At 37.5% G+C, this 25,383-nt stretch overlaps 1 protein-coding gene across 1 annotated transcript in view; it reads left to right on the top strand.

Annotated features, from left to right (window-relative positions):
* Positions 1-25,383, top strand: part of RP1 (RP1 axonemal microtubule associated) — a 342,341-nt gene that overhangs the window by 81,382 nt on the left and 235,576 nt on the right. The window contains exons 4-5 of the mRNA XM_054561625.2: positions 14,984-15,147; positions 25,081-25,167. Coding sequence (XP_054417600.2) covers positions 14,984-15,147; positions 25,081-25,167 — 251 coding nt within the window. The remainder of the gene's footprint in view (positions 1-14,983; positions 15,148-25,080; positions 25,168-25,383) is intronic.

Here is a 25,383-nt window from a genome sequence, read left to right on the forward strand (position 1 = left end):
GATCCTCATAAAAAGTCCTGAGTTTTGTGGTTTGATACTCTACGTACAGATCTACCCTGAAAACAAAATGACTTTCTATTCCCTGTTTATTGAGGTTAAGAAGGATTCCATAACTGCCCAGGGTTCTTTTAATCCAAAGTACTTACCATTTTTCCTACTATTCTACGCTCTTGTCCGTTAAGGTATTAAAGGATAATTGTTTTTAAAAAGCAAAATCATGAATTCTATATAGATATAACATGACCATGTTCCAAAGATTGTATTTAACTTACAAATTACATAGGGAATTATTAACATATACAATGGGCTGAAGGAAGAATTTAAAGTATCACTAAAAATAAGCAATAAGAAATGCTGAAATGAATTTGGGTCTGTCCAGGACAAAAATTACATTCCCTGGACACAACCAATTTATGTTTCTATGGACAAGAATAGTTTGCATTATCTATGTTTTTACAATTTGCAGGATTATCAGATAATTTAAAGATAATGAAAAAACAGAGATAACCCCAAGAGGGCTTGATAAGGCACTTAGTAATTTCTTTTTTGTCCATTTCAAGGTATTTCACAGTTTTTTTCCTAAAAGGGTTTATCTTCCAGTGACTTAAGTGCTAAGTTATTAAGGGACTATTCCCAAGTCATGGCAAAGAATGTATGACCAAAAAGCTTTTGAAAATTAAGCAACAAAACAGCAAACCTTCAAACAGAGACAAGTACTATGTTTGATGGTTTAGAGAAGATATGTTCATCTTGTTCTAGACAAAAATTAATAAACAATTCCCATCATGGACTTTAGATGTAATATACAATGGGCTGGGCGCAGTGGCTCACGCCTGTAATCCCAGCACTTTGGGAGGCCAAGGTGGGCGGATCACGAGATCAGGAGATCGAGACCATCCTGGCAAACACGTTGAAACTCCGTCTCTACTAAAAATACAAAAAAATTAGCCGGGTTTGGTGGTGGGCACCTGTAGTCCCAGCTACTCGGGAGGCTGAGGCAGGAGAATGGCGTGAACCCAGGAGGCAGAGCTTGCAGTGAGCCGAGATGGCGCCACTGCACTCCAGCCTGGGCAACAGAGCGAGACTCCATCTCAAAAAAAAAAAAAAATAGATGTAATATACAATGATTATTTTTTTTATCAATGGGAATTCTTTCTAAAGGACATACACATGAGCCTTTTCTCTATGCATAGATATTTCATATATTAATGTTTACTTTTTGATTCATACACAGATTATCATAACAATCAGTAACAGCAAGAACCAAAAACAAAGGGCAATGGAGTAAAAATCATTTAGCTGCTTTTCGTCTTGAGAATAGTTCTTTTCGTCTGTAACACTAATGTTGATAAATGGCTGCAGTCTACAGACTACTACTTACGTAAGACTGCTTAAAGCTTAGGTGAATCAATACAACCAAGTAAATTAAGATAGGATGGTAGGTTCATGGGAAAACATGACTTGCACATCACAGGAATTCATTATATTGAGAGTGAAAGTGGTTAGTGAGAAATGGGTGATACAAAGCTAAATACTATATTTATGTTCATATATATGAATATTCATATATATATTTATAAATTTATTTAATGTAGTTGCTGCCTCAGCATCCATTTTTAGGCCTGACATAATATTTGAAATTTAGTCCTGCTTTGTCACCTTTGGCTTAATTAAAACCTTACTTTCCCATGTAGTTGTTTGCCATATGGCCTATTTGTTCCTCACTTCTTTGACCCAAAACCCAACACACCCCACAGCTATTGAACGTGATAAAATGTAATGGTCAACACCAGAGTCACATAAATAGGTTCACCCCTTCAGGAGGGAAGAGGTGAACTTATTTCTTTAAATTAGCCCATCTACAACCCCCACAAGAAAGCCTAAGGGATAATGCCCACAGACCTTAATAAAGGCATACACAGTCCCAGAGATTTCCCCCTCTCTTTCTCCCAACTGTTCTCTCTCCCAACCTCCCTCCTTCCCTTTCTCCCTCTTCCTCTCCTCCCCACCGACCCCTTGCTGATTGAGCTCCCTGCTGCCTCTTTCTGTTGGCACCCCTAACCTTTCTGGGAACTGTGAATAATAAACACTTATGTTTCATGCATTTCCATTTCACTTCATTGTGTCTCATTTGGCATAGATGCTCTTAACGTAGCCTTCTTTTTAGTCAGCTATCTTAGAGAGTGGCTGTCTTGACAGGAATAATCTGGATACAGGTCAGGCAAGACCCACAAGGGTGTCTGCCTGAAAAAACAGTTTCTTGTGAGAGGGACACCTAGTCATGGGTCAGACACTTAGGCAATAGGCATTCTTCAGGATAAAGAGGCATCTCATGGAAGGCGCACTGTCAACATCCACAACAAAATCCTTTGAATTTCTGGCCAGGGCAAGGCTGGAGCTTATGGCCACTCTCAAGAAAAACCTCAAGACCAAATTAGAAAGAAACCATCATAAAAATCACAACACTTGGCTGGACATGGTGGCTCATGCCTGTAATCCCAGCACTTCGGGAGGCCGAGGCAGGTGGATCACCTGAGGTCAGGAGTTCGAGACGAGCCTGGCCAACATGGTGAAACCCTTTATTTACTAAAAATATAAAAATTAGCCGGGCCTGGTCATGGGTGCCTGTAATCCTAGCTACTCGGGAGGCTGAGGCAGGAGAGTCTCTTGAACCCGGTAGGTGGAGGTAGCAGTGAGCTGAGATCACACCACTGTACCCCAGCCTGGGCGGCAAGAGCAAAACTCCCTCTCAAAAAACAAAAACAAAAAACACACTTGCATACATATGTATCCCATTTATTCTCATGGATGTGGTATAGAGAATCCAAAAGAATAATTTCATGTCATTTAAATGACATTGGAGTTTGTTTTAGACATATATTTCAATATAGGTCTGGTAGTGGAAATTCTCAGTCAAAAAGCCATGATATGAAGAATGACTGGGACCAAGAGAAAGTTCTCTAGATTTGTTATTTTATGACTTTGCTTACTTTCTCCCTGTTCACTTATTAGTTTGCACCAATCTGCACAATGGGCTCTGTCCTGTCACCCTTCCAGGAGGCATGGTGTAGCATAGCACTATGGAGATTGTCTGGTGTTCTTCCTTCAGGAGGTTGATGTCGAGGTTAGCCTTGTATGCCCTGTTCGGTATCCTGCTAGGAATTTGTAGACCTAATCTGGATCAATAGATAGAGTCTCATGAAATGTCTGGTTGTCATGAAATGTCAAAGTATGTAGAGTGCTATGTAATAGCTCGATAGGACTGACTGAACTCCTGGGTGGTCCTGAGTGGGTTAGGAAAGGGGTCCACAGTGAGTGCCTAGCTGGACAAGTCTCTGCATACAGCTGACCACCTAGTGTCTATAAGGCATTAAGAGCCAGAACCACACAGTAGACCTGCACTGGCAGGCTATCCAGCATAGAAGTTTTACTTTTTCAATGGTGAACCGTTCCATTTGCATTTTTATTTCTTATCAAAGTTATACATTTATAACTAGTTTTAATCAGAAGTGCATGGCTCAAAATAAAAAATAGAACACTTTCTGACCCTGTACGTACCTAATTTCCACTCCAGAGGCATCTTTCTTGAAAATGTTTAGCTGTTTTTCTGCTGTTTATTTCTGTATTTAGAGACACACTGCTTTTTTTTTCAATTTTAGATTTTGTCTATTGACATTTCACCTTCAGCCTCCCACTTCATGTCTCTGCCAATATAATATTTTTATGAAATTACAGGGTTTTCATTAATAACCATGTAAATATGTAAATATTTTCCTCAGCTGAGCCTTTTAGTATATCCTGACTACATTTTCTTTTTTGAACTATTTTTTGTTTTCCTTGGATTAAAAATGGACTATCATTTATTACTGAACTCTTCCCCAGGGCTGACTCTGTCAGCATAAAAGTGCATGTCTATTCTATTTTTTTCCCTTGGGGACATTATTTTTCTTGAAGGCATTCCTTGGGGAAGTCCCTTCCCAACTCCTCTACCCAGCTCCCTCCTCTTCCGACATGAACGGCTTCAATCCAGGTCGGCTGTGCAGTTGTCATCCTGAGCTATCCCTCAGCAACATCCTGGGAATCTCCTTTTCCTCTCTATATTGGATGTCTTGTTTATTGAAATCTTAGTTTAGGCCTCAGTTTAGGTGGAGAAAATTCTCTTATAGCTTATAATAAGGGGTGCATGGGAGGTTTTTTTTGATTCTTGAATGTATGAAAATATCTTTTGGCAGGTGAATTGCCTGAGCTTGGGAGTTCGAGACCAGCCTGGGCAACACAGTGAAACCCTGCCTCTACTAAAATACAAAAGATTAGCCAGGCATGGTGGCATGCACCTGTAATCTCAGCTACTTGGGAGGCTGAGACAGGAGAATCACTTGAACCCAGGAGGTGGAGGTTGCAGTGAGCCGAGATCACGCCACTGCACTCCAGCCTGGGCGACAGAGTGAGACTCCATCTCAAAAAAAAAAAAGGTACCTTTATTCTCACATGTTTAATGGATAAAAATTATATGGCCTTATACATTAGAAGTAACTCAAACATTTTGAAAGCTTTAAAACTTTGTCTTTTATTTTCTAATCCCAACATTAAAAGTACTAAGCCATTCTCATTTCTGTTCCCATACATGTGACCCCTCTCCCCTTCCCAAAAGCTTTTAGGACCATCTGTTTATTCTGGTATTCTGAAATTTCACAATAATACACACTTGTATAGGGTTTGTTTGTTTGATTTTGCTACACTAGGCATTCAGTACCCATATCCTTTAGTTCTGGGAATTTGTTTTATATTATTTCTCTGATCTTTCCCTTCTGTTTTTTGTTCTTTCATTTTAAAATTTCTATTATGAATATTACCTGAGCCTGATGAACCTCTGGAATAATTCCTTAATTTTTAATTTCCTTCTCTCTCTCTCAAACCCTTTATTTGAGTATAATTTACATTTGATAAAATCTCCCCAATTTTAAGTGTTATGATTTAATGGGTTTTGACAAATATATGTATTCACATAACCACCACTATAGTAAGATAATGGAACATTTCCATCACCCAAAAAAGGACTTTTTATTTCCTTTTATAGCCAATCCCTTCTCCCCTTTGCCCAGCCCTTGGAAACCATGGATTCACTTTCTGTGGCTGTAGTGGTTTTTCTAGAATTTTATGCAAATGGAATCTTATGGTCTGGCATCTTTGATATCTGCTTCTTTTACTTAGCAAAATGATTTTGGGATTCATTATTGTTGCCTAATCAGTAGTTTGTTTTTCATTGCTGAGTGGTATTTCATTGTATGTACATACCACACTTTGTTTATATGTTTGTCAGCTAATAGACATTTATTTCCAGTTTCTGGTTATTATGGATATAAGTTATATGAACATTCATGTCCAGTCTTCTTGCAGGACATACTTTTTTATTTTTCCTAGGTAAATATCTAGGAGTGAAATTGCTTGCTTGTATGGTAATTGTATGTTAATGAGAGCTTGCCAACTCCTTTCAAAAGTAGTTGTATCATTTTGTATCCCTACCAACAATATATGAGGATTCTAGTTGCTCTGTATTCTGGTTTGCACTTGCTATTATTAGACTTAAATTTTAGCTATACCAGCGTGTTTACTTTCTGCATTTAATTTGCATTTTTCTAATGACTATTGATGTTGGACATCTTTACGTGTACTGATTTGCTATTCATATATCTTTTGTGGTATAGTGTGTTTTCAAATTTATTTTCTGTTGGGCGTTTGAAATCTAGAGCTGCAAGAGTTCTTTACATATTCTGGGTACAATATATTCACTTGATCTTAGCCAAAAGGCTGAGAAGCAATTATATATATAATACAATATACAATATATTCAGATGTATGTCTTGCACACATTTTCTCCCAGTCTAATAGCTTGACTTTTCACTTTGTTAGTGGTGGGATTTTGAATGAATAAGTTTTAAATTTTGGTAAGCCCAGTTTGTTAATTTCCTTTGTATGGCTCATGCTTTTCAAGTCTTATCTAAGAAATCTCTGCCTGCCTATCTTAATGACAAGATTTTCTCCTGTGTTTTCTTTTAGGAGTTTCATCATTCTAGTTCTTACATTGGGTCTATTTGTCCCATTTTGAGCTTTTTTTTTTTTTAATATACTGTGGGAGGTAAGAGTTGAGGTTCATTTTATTTTAAATGGATATCCAGTTATTCCAGCACTCTTTGTTCCAAAAACTATCCTTTCTTCATTGAATACTTTGAATTAGAAAGGATAGTCTTTTGTCGAAAGTTAATCAACCACATGTGTAGGGGTGCATTTCTGCATTCTGTATTCTATTTCATTGATTTGTGCAATATTTGTATGCCAAAATATACCGTCTTGATTACTGTAGCTTTATAGTAAGCCTTGAAACCAGATAGTGTAAATTTTTCCAACTTTGTTCTCTTTCGAAATTGCTTTGGCCGATCTAGGTTCTTTCATTTTTCCTTTTTAAACTGCTAAACCAGCAGCTGGAGACTAAAGCTTTGAGTGCCTGGCTTGGAATTTCTCCCTGCTGTGTAAATTTTTATCTATGCCAGAAAAGTAGCCTTGGGCCTTATATTCCTGGGTGAAAAGAGAGACCATAGAAAGATGGAGTCAAGTCGGCTGGTGCTTAGAGGCAGCGTGCAGAAGAGTCCTAGAGAGAACTACACACAATGACCCTGCCCATCTGTAAAGCAGTCCATCATTACCTTGGACACTCAAATTGGTATTTTGCTACTTTAGGTTTCTCTGGCATGAAAAAAGAAACAGTTATCTTCCATTAGTTCTGTATCTTATACTACTTAGAAGTTACTTATTTTGTGGCTACTTCTGATTTCACACAATCTTTTTCAAACAATGGTGGCTAAGATTGAACACTCTTATTGCCTTGCTTGGAGTTTGATTTCCAATGGTTTAATCCCAAGTATTTGTGATTTATATTTGCCCACCAATATAAATCTCCTTTTTTTTTTTTTTTTGAGACAGAGTCTCACTTTGTCGCCCAGGCTGGAGTGTAGTGGCGTGATCTTGGCTCACTGCAAGCTCCTCCTCCCGGGTTCACGCCATTCTCCTGCCTCAGCCTCCTGAGTAGCTGGGACTACAGGCACCCGCCACCACGCCTGGCTAATTTTTTGTATTTTTTAGTAGAGACGGGGTTTCACTGTGTTAGCCAGGATGGTCTCGATCTCCTGACCTTGTGATCTGCCCGCCTCAGCCTCCTGAAGTGCTGGGATTACAGGCATGAGCCACCGCGCCCGGCCATAAATCTCCTTATAGACACCATTGTAATCCAGTGGCTACATACCTATATCATGAAGGCTGATCCTTTCCTGTTTCTTTTTATTGTTATTTATATGAATTGCAATCACTCAGGCATGTAGACAGACACAGGCACTATTTCTCTAATTTTGTATATTAGGAGATTAATTTCCATTTATATAATAAATTTGTCCTCTGAAATTTCCAGGGTTGATAACAGTTTTTACACGTAATTCTTAAGTTAGCCTAATTAATTTCTCAACTTTTTTTCTGTTATTGTCTCCTGCTAATGAGAGAAATTAAATACTGAGGAGTAATGTTTTGCCAGATAGCACTGAGTTTAGAGGGCCCCAAACCATTGTATATTTAAGCTTTTTTGCCCTCCAAAAACCAGTTTTTGTCCTTTGGGATTAATATTGCTCTCATGAGAATGCGTGGTCTAATTGATGCAAAAGAGGTAATTTTGTAACAATTACAATGAAAATAACTTTCCTTTCTTGAGTAGCTATTATGTAATAGGCACCTTACTATGTGCTTAACACATGTTGTCTGATTTAGCTCTCCTAAAGGCCATGTGAGGAATGTATTATTTCTGTTTTCTGAATGAAGACACTGAGAAAGTTTAACTTATCTAAAATCAAGTTTCAGACTAGATCTCAAAATGATATGTGTGACGTTGAAGATCTACTACCCTCCTCTCCTCACAAAGATACTATTCACATTCATAGAAAAGTCAAGCCATTTCTGACTAGAGATGCACAATTAGTTGTGGTACTAAATGTCAATGTACTGATTTGCAGAAATGGTTCAGTCTTTTCTGTTTGGCATCACTTATAGATTATTAAGGATTTTTCTAGCCTGTGAATACTCTACTGGGAAGAATAGTTTACATATGATTATTAGGAACTCTAAATATAAAATGGTAATTCTAGAGAGGACTTTTACAATCACAAGGTGAAAACTTTTTTTTTGTTTTGAAAGAATTTAGGCACAGAGTTCCTATATGCTGATATTCCTAAAGAACTTTTCATTGGTTCATTATATGTATTTTTCTCTTTACATACTTAACCAATTTAAAAAAGGTAAAAGTTATATAGCATATAGTAAAAAAATTAGATAGTGTAGGCAGGTATTAAATAAACAATGTCTTCCTTCTCCCATCTCCAACTTCTAAACTTTATTTATAAAGGTATCTTAAGGTGTTTTTTCTAAACTTTAAACGTGCATAGCAGCATGTGTACATATATTTAGGAATATCTTTTTTATTTGTAAAACTGAGATAATAGTATCCAAATTGTACCACATTTTGCTTTATTCTTTTAAAATAGTTGTGTATTGCACTGAGTCAAAATTTAACTCATTCTGTATTTAAAGATACATGATTGTATCTAAATATTTACTACTTAGATAAGGAGACTTTTGAAGAATGTTCTTAGTACACATAGTTTGGGGTCGTTCTGAGTATATTTGTATAGTAAATTACAGGAGTAAAATAGTTACATTAAAGACTATGTGCATTGTAAAATTTCGTAGATATTCTCAAGCTGCCATTCAATAAAGGTATATGAAACTTCACTGATGTCAAACTGTGTTTGAGAAAGCCCATTTCTTCACACTCTTATAACACTAGGTGTTTTAAAACTAAAGATTTTTGTCACTCTGATAGATGAAAAACAATGTTTTGATTTGCCTTTCTTTAGTTATAAGGGAGGTTGAGCATATTTTCTATTTCTTGATCACTTGTGTTCTTTCTCTTTTTTAATAAATTGCCTATTCATATTCCTGTCCATTTTTCCATTGTGATATTGATGTTTTGTTTAGTTTTGTTTTATTGATTGAATGAATTATTTGCAAATAAAGGAAATTTGTCCTTTTTCATTTGTGTGGCAGTTTAAAACAATTTTACCATTTGGGTTATAACTTTTACAAGTTTTGTTTATTAATGTTGAAAAAAATCAACTTATTGAAGTATAATTTACATAAAGAGATGTAAGCATTTTAAATGTAGAATGTGATGAGATTTAACAGTTGTGTTCACCTGTGTAATTAGTATCTCAATCAAGATACAGAACAATTTTATCCCAAATAGTTTCTTCATGTTCTCTGAAGATAATTCCACCATTCCTGGCCCTAGGAAAGAACTCATTTGCTTTTAGTTATACAAATAAGCTTGCCTTTTTCTAGCAGTTCTTCTGTGGAATCATAAAATATATACTCCTGTGACTAGGGTTTTGATCATCATGAAGCTTAAGATTCATCCAAATTGTTACATCTATTAGTAGTTTGTGTCTTTTAATTGCTGAGTTGTATTCATTATGTAACACATTTTACCTGTAGAGTCACCTCTTGTTTGCTGGGGCTTCTGTAACAGATTACCACAAACTGAGTAACTTAAAACAACAGATTTATTCTCACAGTTCTGAAGGCTAGAGGTCTGAATGCTGTCTCTAAAGACTCTAGGGGAAGATCCTTCCTCACCTCTTCTCTGGCTTTTGGTGGTTACCTGAAGTCCTTGGCATTCTTTGGCTTGCAGCAGGGTAGCTGGAATGTCTGTCTCCATCTTTGTGTAGCACTCTTCCTCTGTCTCTGTATCTCTTCTCTTCTTATAAGGACACTAGTCACCTGTAACAGTTTGCTTTCTAGCCCCCGATAATTCACATCCTTAAGTGCAAAATGCATTTACCGCATCCCAATATTCCCAAAAGTTTTAACCATTCCACCATCAACTTTAAATTCAAAATCTCATCTAAATATTATAATTTCACAAAGTCCCAAATCTCATTTTATATATTATCAAAATCAAATTTGGGTGAGACTCTGGGTATAATGCATCTTGGACTGAAATTCCTCTCCATTCACAGATGTGTGAAACTAGAAAACAAATTATTTGTTTCTAAAATGCAACGATGGGACAGGCATAGGATAAGCATTCCCATTCCAAAAGGAAGAAACTGAAAGGAAAAAAGCGGTCATGTGTTCCAAGCAAGTTAGAAACCTAGCAAATTTCATTAGATTTCAAGGCCTGAGAGTAATCCTCAGTGGCTTACTGCTTTGTTCTCTGGGCCCTACTTGGTTGGTAGCCTACCCATTCGGCCCCCGAGGGCAGTGGCTTTACCCTCTCTGGCCCTCAGAGTCATTTGTCCCATCTCTGTTTCTTTCATCTGATGAAATAATATTCTCCAAAAACCTTATTGGTCTTCTGTGGATGCCAAAGGGGTCCGTACCATTAGACACAAGGACACAAGGGTTCTCCACAGATCTTTCCTGGGTAACTCTGTCTCTATTTATGGATTCTGCTGAGATGGCTGATTGGATCAGTGAATCACATGTTTAATGCTGTTAGCAAGAGGTTGTTCAGGCACACCCTTGGCCTATTTCCAGAGCCTATCTAGAAAGCTTTAGGAATCTGTTACAGCAGCACCCCACTTCCTATTACCAAATCTTTTTCAGTTTCCTGGGACTGCTATAAGAAAAGTACCACAAACTGGTGCCTTCAAACAACAGAATTTATTCATTCATAGTTCTGTTGGCTAGAAATCTGAAATCAGAGTCAGCAGAATTGGTTCCTTTGAGTGCTCTGAGGGACATCCTGTTCTGTGTGTCCCTCCTAGCTTCTGGTGATTTCCAGCAGTCCTTGGTGTTCCATGATTTGTAGATATATCATGCTAATCTCTGCCTCCATCTTCACATGACATTTTCCCTGGGTGTCTCTTTTCTAAGTTGTATTGGGTTAAGAGCCTACACTATTCCAGCATGACTTAATATTAATCTATATCATAATTACATCTGCAATGACCCTATGTTTAATTAGGGTCACATTTATAGGTACCAGAGGTTAGGATTTCAACATATCTTTTTTGAAGACAGAATTTAACCCATGACAAACCTGTTGATGGACATTTGGGTTACTCCAGTTTCTGGCTATTGTGAGTAAAACTACAATGAAAATTCATGTACAAGTTTTTGTATGTTTTTATTTCTTTGGGTAGATTACTAGAATGGAATTTCAGGGATATATGGTAAGTTTGTTGAACTTTGCAAGAAACTGCCAAACTGTTTCCAAAGTATTATGCCATTTCACATTTCCTCTGGTTATGCATGAGAGTTCTAGTTGTTCTATATCCTTACCTTGGTATTTTCACTGTTTTTAATTTTAGTTATTATATGTAGTGCTTTATCTCATTGTGGTTTTAGCTTATTTACATTTCTCTAATGAGGAATGATCCTGAGTATCATTTCATTTTCTCCTGTGTTCTGTTAATATGGTGAATTACATTGAATTACATTGATTGGCTGCTTAATGTTAAACAACTTGCATTTCTGGAATAAACTTGAAGATTATAGTTGATGTGGTTTTCTAATATTTTGTTGAGAATATTTTCATTGATTTTTTGGGGGTTATTGCTCTGTAGTTTTCTTATAATGTCTTTTCTGATTTGGGTACCAGAGTAATGTTCTTCTCATACAATGAGTTGGGAACTATTCCAAATGGTTTATATAGGATTGATACTATTTTTTAGAATGGTTTGATAGAAAATTCACCATTGAAGCCATCTGGGCCTGAAGTTCTTTGTGAAAAATATTTACAGTATAAATTTATTATTTTTTTTAGAGGATATAGGACTATTCAAATTTCTATTTGTTTTGTGTCTGCTCTGGTAAATTGAGTCTTTCCCCAGTCTGTTTGCTCATTAAATGACTAAATTGTTTATATAAAGAAAAAAGGAGCTGTTTGTCCACCACCTGCATTCTTTTTTTCTCCAGTTCATTTACTCACCCCTTCAACTCACTCTTTTTCAAACTGAGGCCTAGTGGTATATGTATATTACCAAGACTTAGAATTTTGTCTATTCACATTTTTTCTCCCATAGCATTTCTGAGAAAAATGGGTTAGATGCTGGACAAACTCCTGAAATCTTCTGTCTTACTTGCTTTTTGACTCTACTTTAAAAGATTATGGCATAAAGTTTTGTACTTTCTTTCTGCTGATGTTTCTTTTTCTTTTTTTTGGCTTCTTGTTGTTCTCTTCCTCCTCCCTACTCTCTCCTTCTCTTCCCCCTCCCCTTCTTTTCTGTCTCCTTCTAATTTTTCTTATTCATTATGTTAGTTTTTCTGTGATCTGACCTCGCCTTACTAAAATATTACATTAAGAATATTCTGATGTTTTTCTCTTTTGGTGTGTTGGCCTATTACCTCATATAGATTACAAGCTAATGGAAGACAATGACATCATCTTATGTTTTTCATCTACTCCTCCCTAGACAGTGGTCAACTAGTAATGACCCAATGACTTGTTGGCTTTCTGTCGATTGAAATGTAAGTTATAAACTGAAAGATGAATCTTCGTTCATGATCTTTAGATTCTACTCCAGTTTTTATGGTACTCCGTTGCAGGGTTAAGGTATGAATCATTTAATGATTTAGGGAGGTGCAAAAACCTATAGTAAACAGACATCATATTTCATTATTTTCATTTTTATTTCCATTCTCTCACTTTTCAGCTTTTTCATCCTAGTTGTTGGAAAATGCAATTTCTTTCCTGATTGATTTGTTCCGTGCGTTTTTAGCAAGTATTGATTCTCCCCTGAACTTTTTTGCTGCGTTTCTAAGACAGAAGTGTGGTATTTCAATTTATTCAAACAAGAACTAACATACCAGTTATCCTACAGAACATAGCTAGAATTTTTCTAGCTCTGTAGTTTGTAATTGCAATTTAACACTTTCTGTCACTGTTAAAGACAGACCATCCTTGACTAGTTTTTTAAAATTATGTTTTTATTTACTGATTGTCTACCAAGATGATTTGGTAGCCTAACATGGCTTTCCACTATGTGTAGGGCAAACAAAATATAGTTTTATATTTTAAAGTAGATTTTTTACAAACAGGCCAGGTGCAGTGGCTCATGCCTGTAATCCTAGCACTTTGGGGGGCCAAGGTGGGTGGATCATTTGAGGTCAGGAGTTTGAGTCCAGCCTGACCAACGTGGTGAAACCTCACCTCTACTAAAATACAAAAATTAGCTGGGTGTGGTGGCGGGCGCCTGTAATCTCAGCTATTCAAGAGGCTGAGGCAGGAGAATCACTTGAACCCAGGAGACAGAGGTTGCCTTAAGCCAAGATCGTACTACTGCACTCCAGCTTGGGTGACACCAGTGAGACTCCCTCTCAAAAAAATAAAAATAAAAAATACAAACACAAACATACATTAATTTAATGTGTATTTATTGTACCATATAAATTTAAATCTAGCCTTTGGTTATTAATTTTAATGATAAAAATGGCAAATACATTTTAGTTCAAAGTTGGAAGAGAGGAAAACAGTCTAATGAGTAGAATGCCATTTAAGTCAGTAGTTCTTAATTTTATTGCCTTATATTCTTACTTATTTTATGTAATCTTGAGTGTGTTCCCTAATTTCTCATTACTTCACTTTTGTTTTATTCCTTTTTTTTTTTTGAGATAGGTTCTTGCTCTGTTGCCCAGGCTAGAGTGTACTGTGGCAAGATCACAGCTTGCTGTGACCTCAAATTCTTGGGCTCAAGCGATTCTTCCACTTCAGCCTTCCAAGTAGGTAGGACTACAGGCATGCACCACCATATCTGGCTTTCGTTTTTCTTATACATCAGCTTTCTGATTGACATGGTTTGGCTCTGTGTCCTTACCCAAATCTCATCTTGAATTGCAATTCCCAGGTGTTGAGGGAGGATCAGGTGGGAGGTGGTTGGATCATGGGGATGGTTTCTCCCATGCTGTTCTCATGATAGTGAGTTCTCGAGAGCTGATGGTTTTAAAAGTGTTTGGCAGTTCCCCCTTCGTGCGTGCGCTCTCTCTCTCCTGCCTTGTGAAGAAGGTACTTGCTTCTCCTTTACCTTCTGCCATGATTGTAAGTTTCCTGAGGCCTTCTCAGCCATGTGGAACTGTGAGTCAATTAAACCTCTTTTATTTATGAATTACCTAGTCGCAGATAGTAGCTTTATAGCAATGTGGAAATGCAATAATACACTGATGTTTACCCCCAAAGAAACCTGACAAAATTAAATTGAAATCCTAGGACATTATATCATACCACTATTAATGTGCTATAATGTTTAGTCAGTCTCAGTTATGTTCACAATGAGCCATATGTTTTCTAGCATTGCTTTCATTTGTTTCTAGGTGATACAAAATATACTTCTGTTTGTAGGATTTAGTTACTTTATTAATTGGGGATACTTAAAATAATAAATGAATAAATTATGGCAGATAACTTCTCAAATTCTACTCACCCAATTCCAGTTTAAATTCTTAATTATTATATAAAATTTTATTTTGGAAAATAAATATCTAAACTCAAAAAATATCCTAAAAGGCATTAATTCTCAATGCACATGTTACATGCCAGAGCTGAGAATATTGGAGATTTTTTGTCAAAATACTGGGAGCTTCAAAGAAGTTGTTTAGTGACTCTCTTGGAGTCCAGGTATGACCAACGATAATATGGTAATGATACCACTCTAGCCATCTCACTAAAGATCTTTTTGGAAATATTCTCACTGTCACACTGTAGAAAATAGTAATTTTATTGAGTATTTTAAATTCCAAATATAAATCTTCTATTACGGCACTTTTTCAAAGGAGATGAAGAATAAGTTTTGTCTATCCTGAACTCTCCTAGTTTTATGATGACCTGCTGTTCTGAGTCTTCCATTTCTATCCGTTGCCATAATGCTGTATGTCATTTTTTCTTTTATAGGTAGTAACTGGAAAGTTTTTATAATCACCAGTGACTTGCTAGATGCAGGGACCAGCTCACAGATTTATATTATTCTGTATGGACAACATAGAAGTTCAGCCCCCATATATCTTTATGGAACAGATGGGGCTCGATTTCAGGTTGGCCATGAAGACATATTTACTGTAAGTAATAAAACTGAGTATAAACTGTTAATGTAAGTGATACAGCTAGTAGGTACTTTGGAATGAACGTAGTCTATCCGTTTAAAAACACCATGTGCCCTGTAGAAGATCATTCAAAAGTAATTTATGGAAGTTTTTGCTCAAGAAGATTTAACACAAGTAAATCTGCAATATGGGAAGAGATAGTAGCTAGAGAGAAATACTAGATGGTAAACACTTATTTTTATGTGGACAGACATCAGGAGCAAGGGCTTATGCCTTTCTGGCTCTCCAGATAAGGCTCAAAGTCAAGCTCAAAAAGGGAAAAATAAAATTGTGAAACAAGGAAGGCAAAAAAGTTGTCATCAAGTTGTTAATTAATGGTTTTTATTAGTTATTAGTTATCAAGTTATTAGACCATGGCTAGACACATGGAGATCAGGATCTAGAGGGAAACAGAGGTAACAAAGATGAAGCAGGGAGACCAGTGCCATGTTGTTTAAACTGAAGTCAGATACATTAGCAAACAAAGGCAAGACTTGAAGTGGGTCAAGCACCTGGCACTTATAGATGCTTAGTAATGTCTGTTGAATAAATTAATGGATGCACAGAAGGATTGGTTTGAACCAGGTGGAGACAGAGTAAAATCACCATGAAGAAAGAGTCTCCTTAAGTATTGCAAGTCTTCATAGGACAGCCACCTCCATGTGATCCTGGGTGTTTGGTTTACTACAACCACAGGAGAGGCTGAACCATTTGGAAACATTGTTCCCATTAGATTAGTTTGATCTAACTTTTCCATCCTATATGAGTCAATATTTAAAGACACTCTTGTGTTTATAGTCACTAAAAGATTTTGTCATTATTTTCCGTGAGTAAGAAATAAAAAATAGTCTGAGCTGTTGTTGTTTTACTATTTTAGTGTTTCATGTTTTCTTTTAAATTGAATTATATATTCACATAGTTTATAGGGCTAAATAATTTTCAATTCTGTAATAAGAAAGGAACACCCTTAACCCCTCATTTTCATAGTTTGATGCTTCTTTTTTCTTAATGTTGCTACTAAATTTCAGCTCTTTCTGTTGTCACTCTTGCTTGAGTTCTGGGATGGCTACATTAATCTCGTTGTAGAGGCGATGGCTTCATTAAATGCAGTAATTTCATGCCAATTTTGATCACAGTTTCATTTGTTCTAATTGATTGTTTTCTTGTAAGCGTTCTTAGGCAGACTGTTTTACATCTTCCTTTCCTTTTTCCCTGTACTTTCTTTGTATAGACCTTTTCTTTTCTTTTTTATTATGGTAAAATACACAAAAGTTATCATTAAAAAATTTTTAAATTGTATGATTTAGTGGCATATAGTACATTCACAGTGTTATTCAACAATCACTATCTACTTTCATAACATTTTATTCACTCCAAAAGAAAACCTTGTTATGCAGTCACTCCCTGTTGCCTTTCTACCAACCCCTAGCAACCTCTGTCTTGTCTTCCCTTCCCTTCCCTTTCCCTTCCCCTCTCCCCTCTACCTCCCTCCTCCCTCCTCCCCTCCCCTCCCCTCCCCTTCCTTTCCCTTCCCTCCCTTTCCCTTTCCTTTCCTATTTGGATGTTTTAAATTTTTTCTTATTTCTGAATTGCTCTAGCTAGAACTTTCAGTACAGTGTTGAATAGAAGTAGCAACAATTATTATCCTTGTCTTGTTCCTGATTTAGGGGAAAAGCTCTCCATCTTTTGCCATTGAGTATGACGTTATCTGTGGGTTTTTCTCACGATAAGTGCCCTTTATCATGTTCAGGAAGTTCTTTTCAATTTCTAGTCTGTCGAATTTTTTTTTTAAATCATGAAAGGGCATTTGATCTTGTCAAATGTGTGTGTGTGTGTGTGTGTGTGTGTGTTGGGGGGGCAGTTTGGCATCAGTTGAGATGATTGTGTTTTTCCCCTCTATTTTATTTACGTGGTGTGTTAGATTGATATTTGTATGTAGAACCAATTTCCATTCCTGGGATAAATCCTAGTTTATTATAACATATAATCTTTTTAATATGCTTCTGGATTCATTAGCTAGTTTTGTTGAAGATGTTTGCGTCTTTATAAGGCACAGTGGTTTATAGTTTTCTTGTTATGTCTTTGGGTTTGTTATCAGCATAATGCTGACCTTGCAGAATGAGTTAAAAAGTATTTCCACCTCTTTTTTGGAAGTGTTTTTAATTAATTCTTCTTTAAATATTTGATAGAATTCACCAATGAAGCCTTCTGTCCTAGGTTTCTTTTTCTTGGGAGGTTTTTGATTACTGATTCAATCTCTTTACCTTTATAGGTCTATTCATATTTTTTATTTCTTCAAGTCAGTTTTGGTGGTCTGTGTGTTTCTATAGATTTGTCCATTTCTTTTTTTTTTTTTTTTATCATTTTTCTTTTGTGCTTTTATTGATTCTATCAATAAAAAATCTTATCATGATGGAACAGTAGATATAATTATTTTATAGTAATGATTTCAATAATTATAACACCAATTCCTAATATTGACTGTAATGCTATTTACAATTGTTTTTGCTGCATATGATACTAGACACTTAGCATAATGAACTTCTTTTTTTTTTTTTATTTATTTTTTTATTTTTCTTTTTTTTTTCTTTTATTGTAATTATTATTATTATTATTATTATTATACTTAAGGTTTTATGGTACATGTGCCCAATGTGCAGGTAAGTTACATATGTATACATGTGCCATGCTGGTGCACTGCACCCACCAACTCGTCATCTAGCATTAGGTATATCTCCCAATGTTATCCCTCCCCCTTCCCCCCAACCCACAACAGTCCCTGAAGTGTGATGTTCCCCTTCCTGTGTCCATGTGTTCTCATTGTTCAATTCCCACCTATGAGTGAGAATATGCGGTGTTTGGTTTTTTGTTCTTGCGATAGTTTACTGAGAATGATGATTTCCAATTTCATCCATGTCCCTACAAAGGACATGAACTCATCATTTCTTATGGCTGCATAGTATTCCATGGTGTAGATGTGCCACATTTTCTTAATCCAGTCTATCATTGTTGGACATTTGGGTTGGTTCCAAGTCTTTGCTATTGTGAATAATGCGGCAATAAACATACGTGTGCATGTGTCTTTATAGCAGCATGATTTATAGTCCTTTGGGTATATACCCAGTAATGGGATGGCTGGGTCGAATGGAATTTCTAGTTCTAGATCCCTGAGGAATCGCCACACTGACTTCCACAAGGGTTGAACTAGTTTACAGCCCCACCAACAGTGTAAAAGTGTTCCTATTTCTCCACATCCTCTCCAGCACCTGTTGTTTCCTGACTTTTTAATGATCGCCATTCTAACTGGTGTGAGATGGTATCTCATTGTGGTTTTGATTTGCATTTCTCTGATGGCCAGTGATGGTGAGCATTTTTTCATGTGTCTTTTGGCTGCATAAATGTCTTCTTTTGAGAAGTGTCTGTTCATGTCCTTCGCCCACTTTTTGATGGGGTTGTTTGTTTTTTTCTTGTAAATTTGTTGGAGTTCATTGTAGATTCTGGATATTAGCCCTTTGTCAGATGAGTAGGTTGCGAAAATTTTCTCCCATTTTGTAGGTTGCCTGTTCACTCTGATGGTAGTTTCCTTTGCTGTGCAGAAGCTCTTTAGTTTAATTAGATCCCATTTGTCAATTTTGGCTTTTGTTGCCATTGCTTTTGGTGTTTTAGACATGAAGTCCTTGCCCATGCCTATGTCCTGAATGGTATTGCCTAGGTTTTCTTCTAGGGTTTTTATGGTTTTAGGTCTAACATTTAAGTCTTTAATCCATCTTGAATTGATTTTTGTATAAGGTGTAAGGAAGGGATCCAGTTTCAGCTTTCTACATATGGCTAGCCAGTTTTCCCAGCACCATTTATTAAATAGGGAATCCTTTCCCCATTTCTTGTTTTTCTCAGGTTTGTCAAAGATCAGATGGTTGTAGATATGTGGCATTATTTCTGACGGCTCTGTTCTGTTCCATTGATCTATATCTCTGTTTTGGTACCAGTACCATGCTGTTTTGGTTACTGTAGCCTTGTAGTATAGTTTGAAGTCAGGTAGCGTGATGCCTCCAGCTTTGTTCTTTTGGCTTAGGATTGACTTGGCGATGCGGGCTCTTTTTTGGTTCCATATGAACTTTAAAGTCGGTTTTTCCAATTCTGTGAAGAAAGTCATTGGTAGCTTGATGGGGATGGCATTGAATCTGTAAATTACCTTGGGAAGGATGGCCATTTTCATGATATTGATTCTTCCTACCCATGAGCATGGAATGTTCTTCCATTTGTTTGTATCCTCTTTTATTTCCTTGAGCAGTGGTTTGTAGTTCTCCTTGAAGAGGTCTTTCACATCCCTTGTAAGTTGGATTCCTAGGTATTTTATTCTCTTTGAAGCAATTGTGAATGGGAGTTCATTCATGATTTGGCTCTCTGTTTGTCTGTTATTGATGTATAAGAATGCTTGTGATTTTTGCACATTGATTTTGTATCCTGAGACTTTGCTGAAGTTGCTTATCAGCTTTAGGAGATTTTGGGCTGAGACAATGGGGTTTTCTAGATATACTATCATGTCATCTGCAAACAGGGACAATTTGACTTCCTCTTTTCCTAATTGAATACCCTTGATTTCCTTCTCCTGCCTAATTGCCCTGGCCAGAACTTCCAACACTACGTTGAATAGAAGTGGCGAGAGAGGGCATCCCTGTCTTGTGCCAGTTTTCAAAGGGAATGCTTTCAGTTTTTGCCCATTCAGTATGATATTGGCTGTGGGTTTGTCATAAATAGCTCTTATTATTTTGAGATATGTCCCATCAATTCCTAATTTATTGAGAGTTTTTAGCATGAAGGGTTGTTGAATTTTGTCAAAGGCCTTTTCTGCATCTATTGAGATAATCATGTGGTTTTTGTCTTTGGTTCTGTTTATATGCTGGATTACATTTATTGATTTGCGTATATTGAACCAGCCTTGCGTCCCAGGGATGAAGCCCACTTGATCATGGTGGATAAGCTTTTTGATGTGCTGCTGGATTCTGTTTGCCAGTATTTTATTGAGGATTTTTGCATCAATGTTCATCAAGGATATTGGTCTAAAATTCTCTTTTTTTGTTGTGTCTCTGCCAGGCTTTAGTATCAGGATGATGCTGGCCTCATAAAATGAGTTAGGGAGGATTCCCTCTTTTTCTATTGATTGGAATAGTTTCAGAAGGAATGGTACCAGCTCCTCCTTGTACCTCTGGTAGAATTCAGCTGTGAACCCATCTGGTCCTGGACTTTTTTTGGTTGGTAAGCTATTGATTATTGCCATAATTTCAGCTCCTGTTATTGGTCTTTTCAGAGATTGAACTTCTTCTTGGTTTAGTCTTGGGAGGGTGTATGTGTTGAGGAATTTATCCATTTCTTCTAGATTTTCTAGTTTATTTGCATAGAGGTGTTTGTAATATTCTCTGATGGTAGTTTGTATTTCTGTGGGATTGGTGGTGATATCCCCTTTATCATTTTTTATTGCATCTATTTGATTCTTCTCTCTTTTTTTCTTTATTAATCTTGCTAGCGGTCTATCAATTTTGTTGATCCTTTCAAAAAACCAGCTCCTGGATTCATTTATTTTTTGAAGGGTTTTTTATGTCTCTATTTCCTTCAGTTATGCTCTGATTTTAGTTATTTCTTGCCTTCTGCTAGCTTTTGAATGTGTTTGCTCTTGCTTTTCTAGTTCTTTTAATTGTGATGTTAGGTTGTCAATTTTGGATCTTTCCTGCTTTCTCTTGTGGGCATTTAGTGCTATAAATTTCCCTCTACACACTGCTTTGAATGCATCCCAGAGATTCTGGTATGTTGTGTCTTGGTTCTCGTTGGTTTCAAAGAACATCTTTATTTCTGCCTTCATTTCGTTATGTACCCAGTAGTCATTCAGGAGCAGGTTGTTCAGTTTCCACGTAGTTGAGCGGTTTTGAGTGAGATTCTTAATCCTGAGTTCTAGCTTGATTGCACTGTGATCTGAGAGACAGTTTGTTACAATTTCTGTTCTTTTACATTTATTGAGGAGAGCTTTACTTCCAAGGATATGGTCAATTTTGGAATAGGTGTGGTGTGGTGCTGAAAAAAATGTATATTCTGTTGATTTGGGGTGGAGAGTTCTGTAGATGTCTATTAGGTCTGCTTGGTGCAGAGCTGAGTTCAATTCCTGGGTATCCTTGTTGACTTTCTGTCTCGTTGATCTGTCTAATGTTGACAGTGGGGTGTTAAAGTCTCCCATTATTAATGTGTGGGAGTCTAAGTCTCTTTGTAGGTCACTCAGGACTTGCTTTATGAATCTGGGTGCTCCTGTATTGGGTGCATATATATTTAGGATAGTTAGCTCTTCTTGTTGAATTAATCCCTTTACCATTATGTAATGGCCTTCTTTGTCTCTTTTGATCTTTGTTGGTTTAAAGTCTGTTTTATCAGAGACTAGGATTGCAACCCCTGCCTTTTTTTGTTTTCCATTTGCTTGGTAGATCTTCCTCCATCCTTTTATTTTGAACCTATGTGTGTCTCTGCACGTGAGATGGGTTTCCTGAATACAGCACACTGATGGGTCTTGAGTCTTTATCCAATTTGCCAGTCTGTGTCTTTTAATTGGACCATTTAGTCCATTTACATTTAAAGTTAATATTGTTATGTGTGAATTTGATCCTGTCATTATGATGTTAGCTCGATGTTTTGCTCGTTAGTTGATGCAGTCTCTTCCTAGTCTCAATGGTCTTTACATTTCGGTATGATTTTGCAGTGGCTGGTACCGGTTGTGCCTTTCCATGTTTAGCGCTTCCTTCAAGAGCTCTTTTAGGGCAGGCCTGGTGGTGACAAAATCTCTCAGCATTTGCTTGTCTGTAAAGTATTTTATTTCTCCTTCACTTATGAAGCTTAGTTTGGCAGGATATGAAATTCTGGGTTGAAAATTCTTTTCTTTAAGAATGTTGAATATTGGCCCCCACTCTCTTCTGGCTTGTAGGGTTTCTGCCGAGAGATCCGCTGTTAGTCTGATGGGCTTCCCTTTGATGGTAACCTGTCCTTTCTCTCTGGCTGCCCTTAACATTTTTTCCTTCATTTCAACTTTGGTGAATCTGACAATTATGTGTCTTGGAGTTGCTCTTCTCAAAGAGTATCTTTGTGGCGTTCTCTGTATTTCCTGAATCTGAATGTTGGCCTGCCTTGCTAGATTGGGGAAGTTCTCCTGGATAATATCCTGCAGAGTGTTTTCCTACTTGTTTCCATTCTCCCCATCACTTTCAGGTACACCAATCAGACGTAGATTTGGTCTTTTCACATAGTCCCACATTTCTTGGAGGCTTTGCTCGTTTCTTTTTATTCTTTTTTCTCTAAACTTCCCTTCTCGCTTCATTTCATTCATTTCATCTTCCAGGGCTGATACCCTTTCTTCCATTTGATCGCATCGGCTCCTGAGGCTTCTGCATTCTTCACGTAGTTCTCGAGCCTTGGTTTTCAGCTCCATCAGCTCCTTTAAGCACTTCTCTGTATTGGTTATTCTAGTTATACATTCTTCTAAATTTTTTTCAAAGTTTTCAACTTCTTTGCCTTTGGATTGAATATCCTCCCGTAGCTCGGAGTAATTTGATCGTCTGAAGCCTTCTTCTCTCAGCTCGTCAAAGTCATTCTCCGTCCAGCTTTGTTCCGTTGCTGGTGAGGAACTGCGTTCCTTTGGAGGAGGAGAGGTACTCTGGTTTTTAGAGTTTCCAGTTTTTCTGCTCTGTTTTTTCCCCATCTTTGTGGTTTTATCTACTTTTGGTCTTTGATGATGGTGATGTACAGATGGGTTTTTGGTGTGGATGTCCTTTCTGTTAGTTTTCCTTCTAACAGACAGAACCCTCAGCTGCAGGTCTGTTGGAGTACCTGGCCGGCCGTGTGAGGTGTCAGTCTGCCCCTGCTGGGGGGTGCCTCCCAGTTAGGCTGCTCGGGGGTCAGGGGTCAGGGACCCACGTGAGGAGGCAGTCAGCCCGTTCTCAGATCTCCAGCTGCATGCTGGGAGAACCACTGCTCTCCTCACAGCTGTCAGACAGGGACATTTAAGTCTGCAGAGGTTACTGCTGTCTTTTTGTTTGTCTGTGCCCTGCCCCCAGAGGTGGAGCCTACAGAGGCAGGCAGGCCTCCTTGAGCTGTGGTGGGCTCCACCCAGTTCAAGCTTCCAGGCTGCTTTGTTTACCTAAGCGAGCCTGGGCAATGGCGGGCGCCCCTCCCCCAGCCTCGCTGCTGACTTGCTGCTTGATCTCAGACTGCTGTGCTAGCAATCAGCGAGACTCCGTGGGCGTAGGACCCTCTGAGCCAGGTGCGGGCTATACTCTCCTGGGGCACCGTTTCCTAAGCCTGTCGGAAAAGCACAGTATTCGGGTGGGAGTGTCCCGATTTTCCAGGTGCCGTCTGTCACCTCTGGAAGGGGAACTCCCTGACCCCTTGCGCTTCCCGAGTGAGGCAATGCCTCTCCCCTGCTTCGGCTGGCGCACGGTGCGCTCACCCACTGACCTGCGCCCACTGTCTGGCACTCCCTAGTGAGATGAACACGGTACCTCAGATGGAAATGCAGAAATCACCCGTCTTCTGCGTCGCTCGCGCTGGGAGATGTAGACCGGAGCTGTTCCTATTCGGCCATCTTGGCTCCTCCCCCTAGATTTGTCCATTTCATGTAGGTTATCTAATTTGTTGGCATACTATTGCTCATGGCATTCTTTTATAATCCTTTTTATTTCTGTAAAGTCAATAGTAATGTCTCTACTTTTATTTTTGATTTTAGCAATTCTCTTTGCTAAAATCTAGATAGGCTAAAGTCTATCAGTTTTATTGATGTTTCTAATAACCGAGTATTAATTTAATGTATTTTGTTGTTTTTATATTCTCCCTTTTGTTTATCAGTCTATCTCTTTCTTTTACTAGCTTAGGATTTAATTTGCCTTTCTTTTTCTAGTTCCTTAAGATGTAAATCAGGTTATTTATTTGAGATTTTTTTTCTTTTTTAATGTAGGTGTATATAGCTATAAATTTCCCTCAGAGCTCTGCTTTTTCCATATTTTTGTGTTATATTTTTGTTTTCATTTATCTCAAAGTATTTTTTAATTTTCCTGCAGTTTGTTCTTTGACCCATTTGTTGCTTACGAGTATGTTCTTTAATTTACACTTCTTTTATTTTTTTTTTCTGAGATGGAGTCTAGCTATCTCACCCAGGCTGGAGTGCAGTGGCATGATCTCAGCTCACTGCAACCTCTGCCTTCTGAGTTCAAGCAATTCTCCTGCCTTAGCTTCCCAAGTAGCTGGGATTACAGGCACCTGCCACCACACCCAGCTAATTTTTGTATTTTTAGTAGAGACAGGGTTTCACTGTGTTGGCCAGGCTGGTCTCGAACTCCTGACCTCATGATCCACCTACCTTGGAATTTACACATATTTTGAACTTTTCAGTTGCCTTATAATACTGATTTCTGGATTCATTCCATTGTGTTTGGACAAGATACTCTGTATGATTTGTCTTTTTAAATTTTCAAGACTTGTTTTGTTGCATAACGTATGTTCTATCCTGGAGAACGTTCCATGTGTACTTGGAAAGACTGTTTTCTGTTGTTGGGTGGAGTGTTCTACAGATGTTAGGTCTAGGTGGTGTGTAATGTTCAAGTCCTCTATTTTCTTATTCTTTTCTCTACTTGTTCTACCCATCATTCAAGTCGGGTATTGAAGTCTCCAACTATAATCATCGAGTGTCTGTTTCTCCATTCAGTTCTGTTAAATTTTGCTTATTATATTTTAGTACTCTCTTGTTAGGTGTGCACATGTTTATAATTCTTATCTCTTCTTAATGAATTGACCCCTTTATCAACATATCATATCCTAATCTGAGCTGTTTTTAAGTGGATTTTGTGAAATTACATTGAAAGTTGTTCCCTTGGCTCTTCATAGATAACAGTTGGAGACATTGGAGCACTCTTTAAGATTCGTATTGGTCATACCAACTCTGGACCCTCCCCTTCCTGGCACTGCAAGGAGGTAAGGATATATCAACACTTTCCCATTCTTTGCAAAATCCTCTGCATATTCCTCTCAGGAGTCAACTCATCATGCCTATAATGAGTTGATAGAGTCCTGTACCTTTTTAGCCAGTGCTTTCTTCAAGGCAGAAGTATCATATGCCCTTAATAAATTCTTAATTGATTGAGGGAGGCACCTTAACCTAGCAATTCTTTCACCTCTTTGCAAAGAAAA

The sequence above is a fragment of the Pongo abelii genome, chromosome 7 (genome assembly GCF_028885655.2).
Source record: "Pongo abelii isolate AG06213 chromosome 7, NHGRI_mPonAbe1-v2.0_pri, whole genome shotgun sequence".
Classification (NCBI taxonomy): domain Eukaryota; kingdom Metazoa; phylum Chordata; class Mammalia; order Primates; family Hominidae; genus Pongo; species Pongo abelii.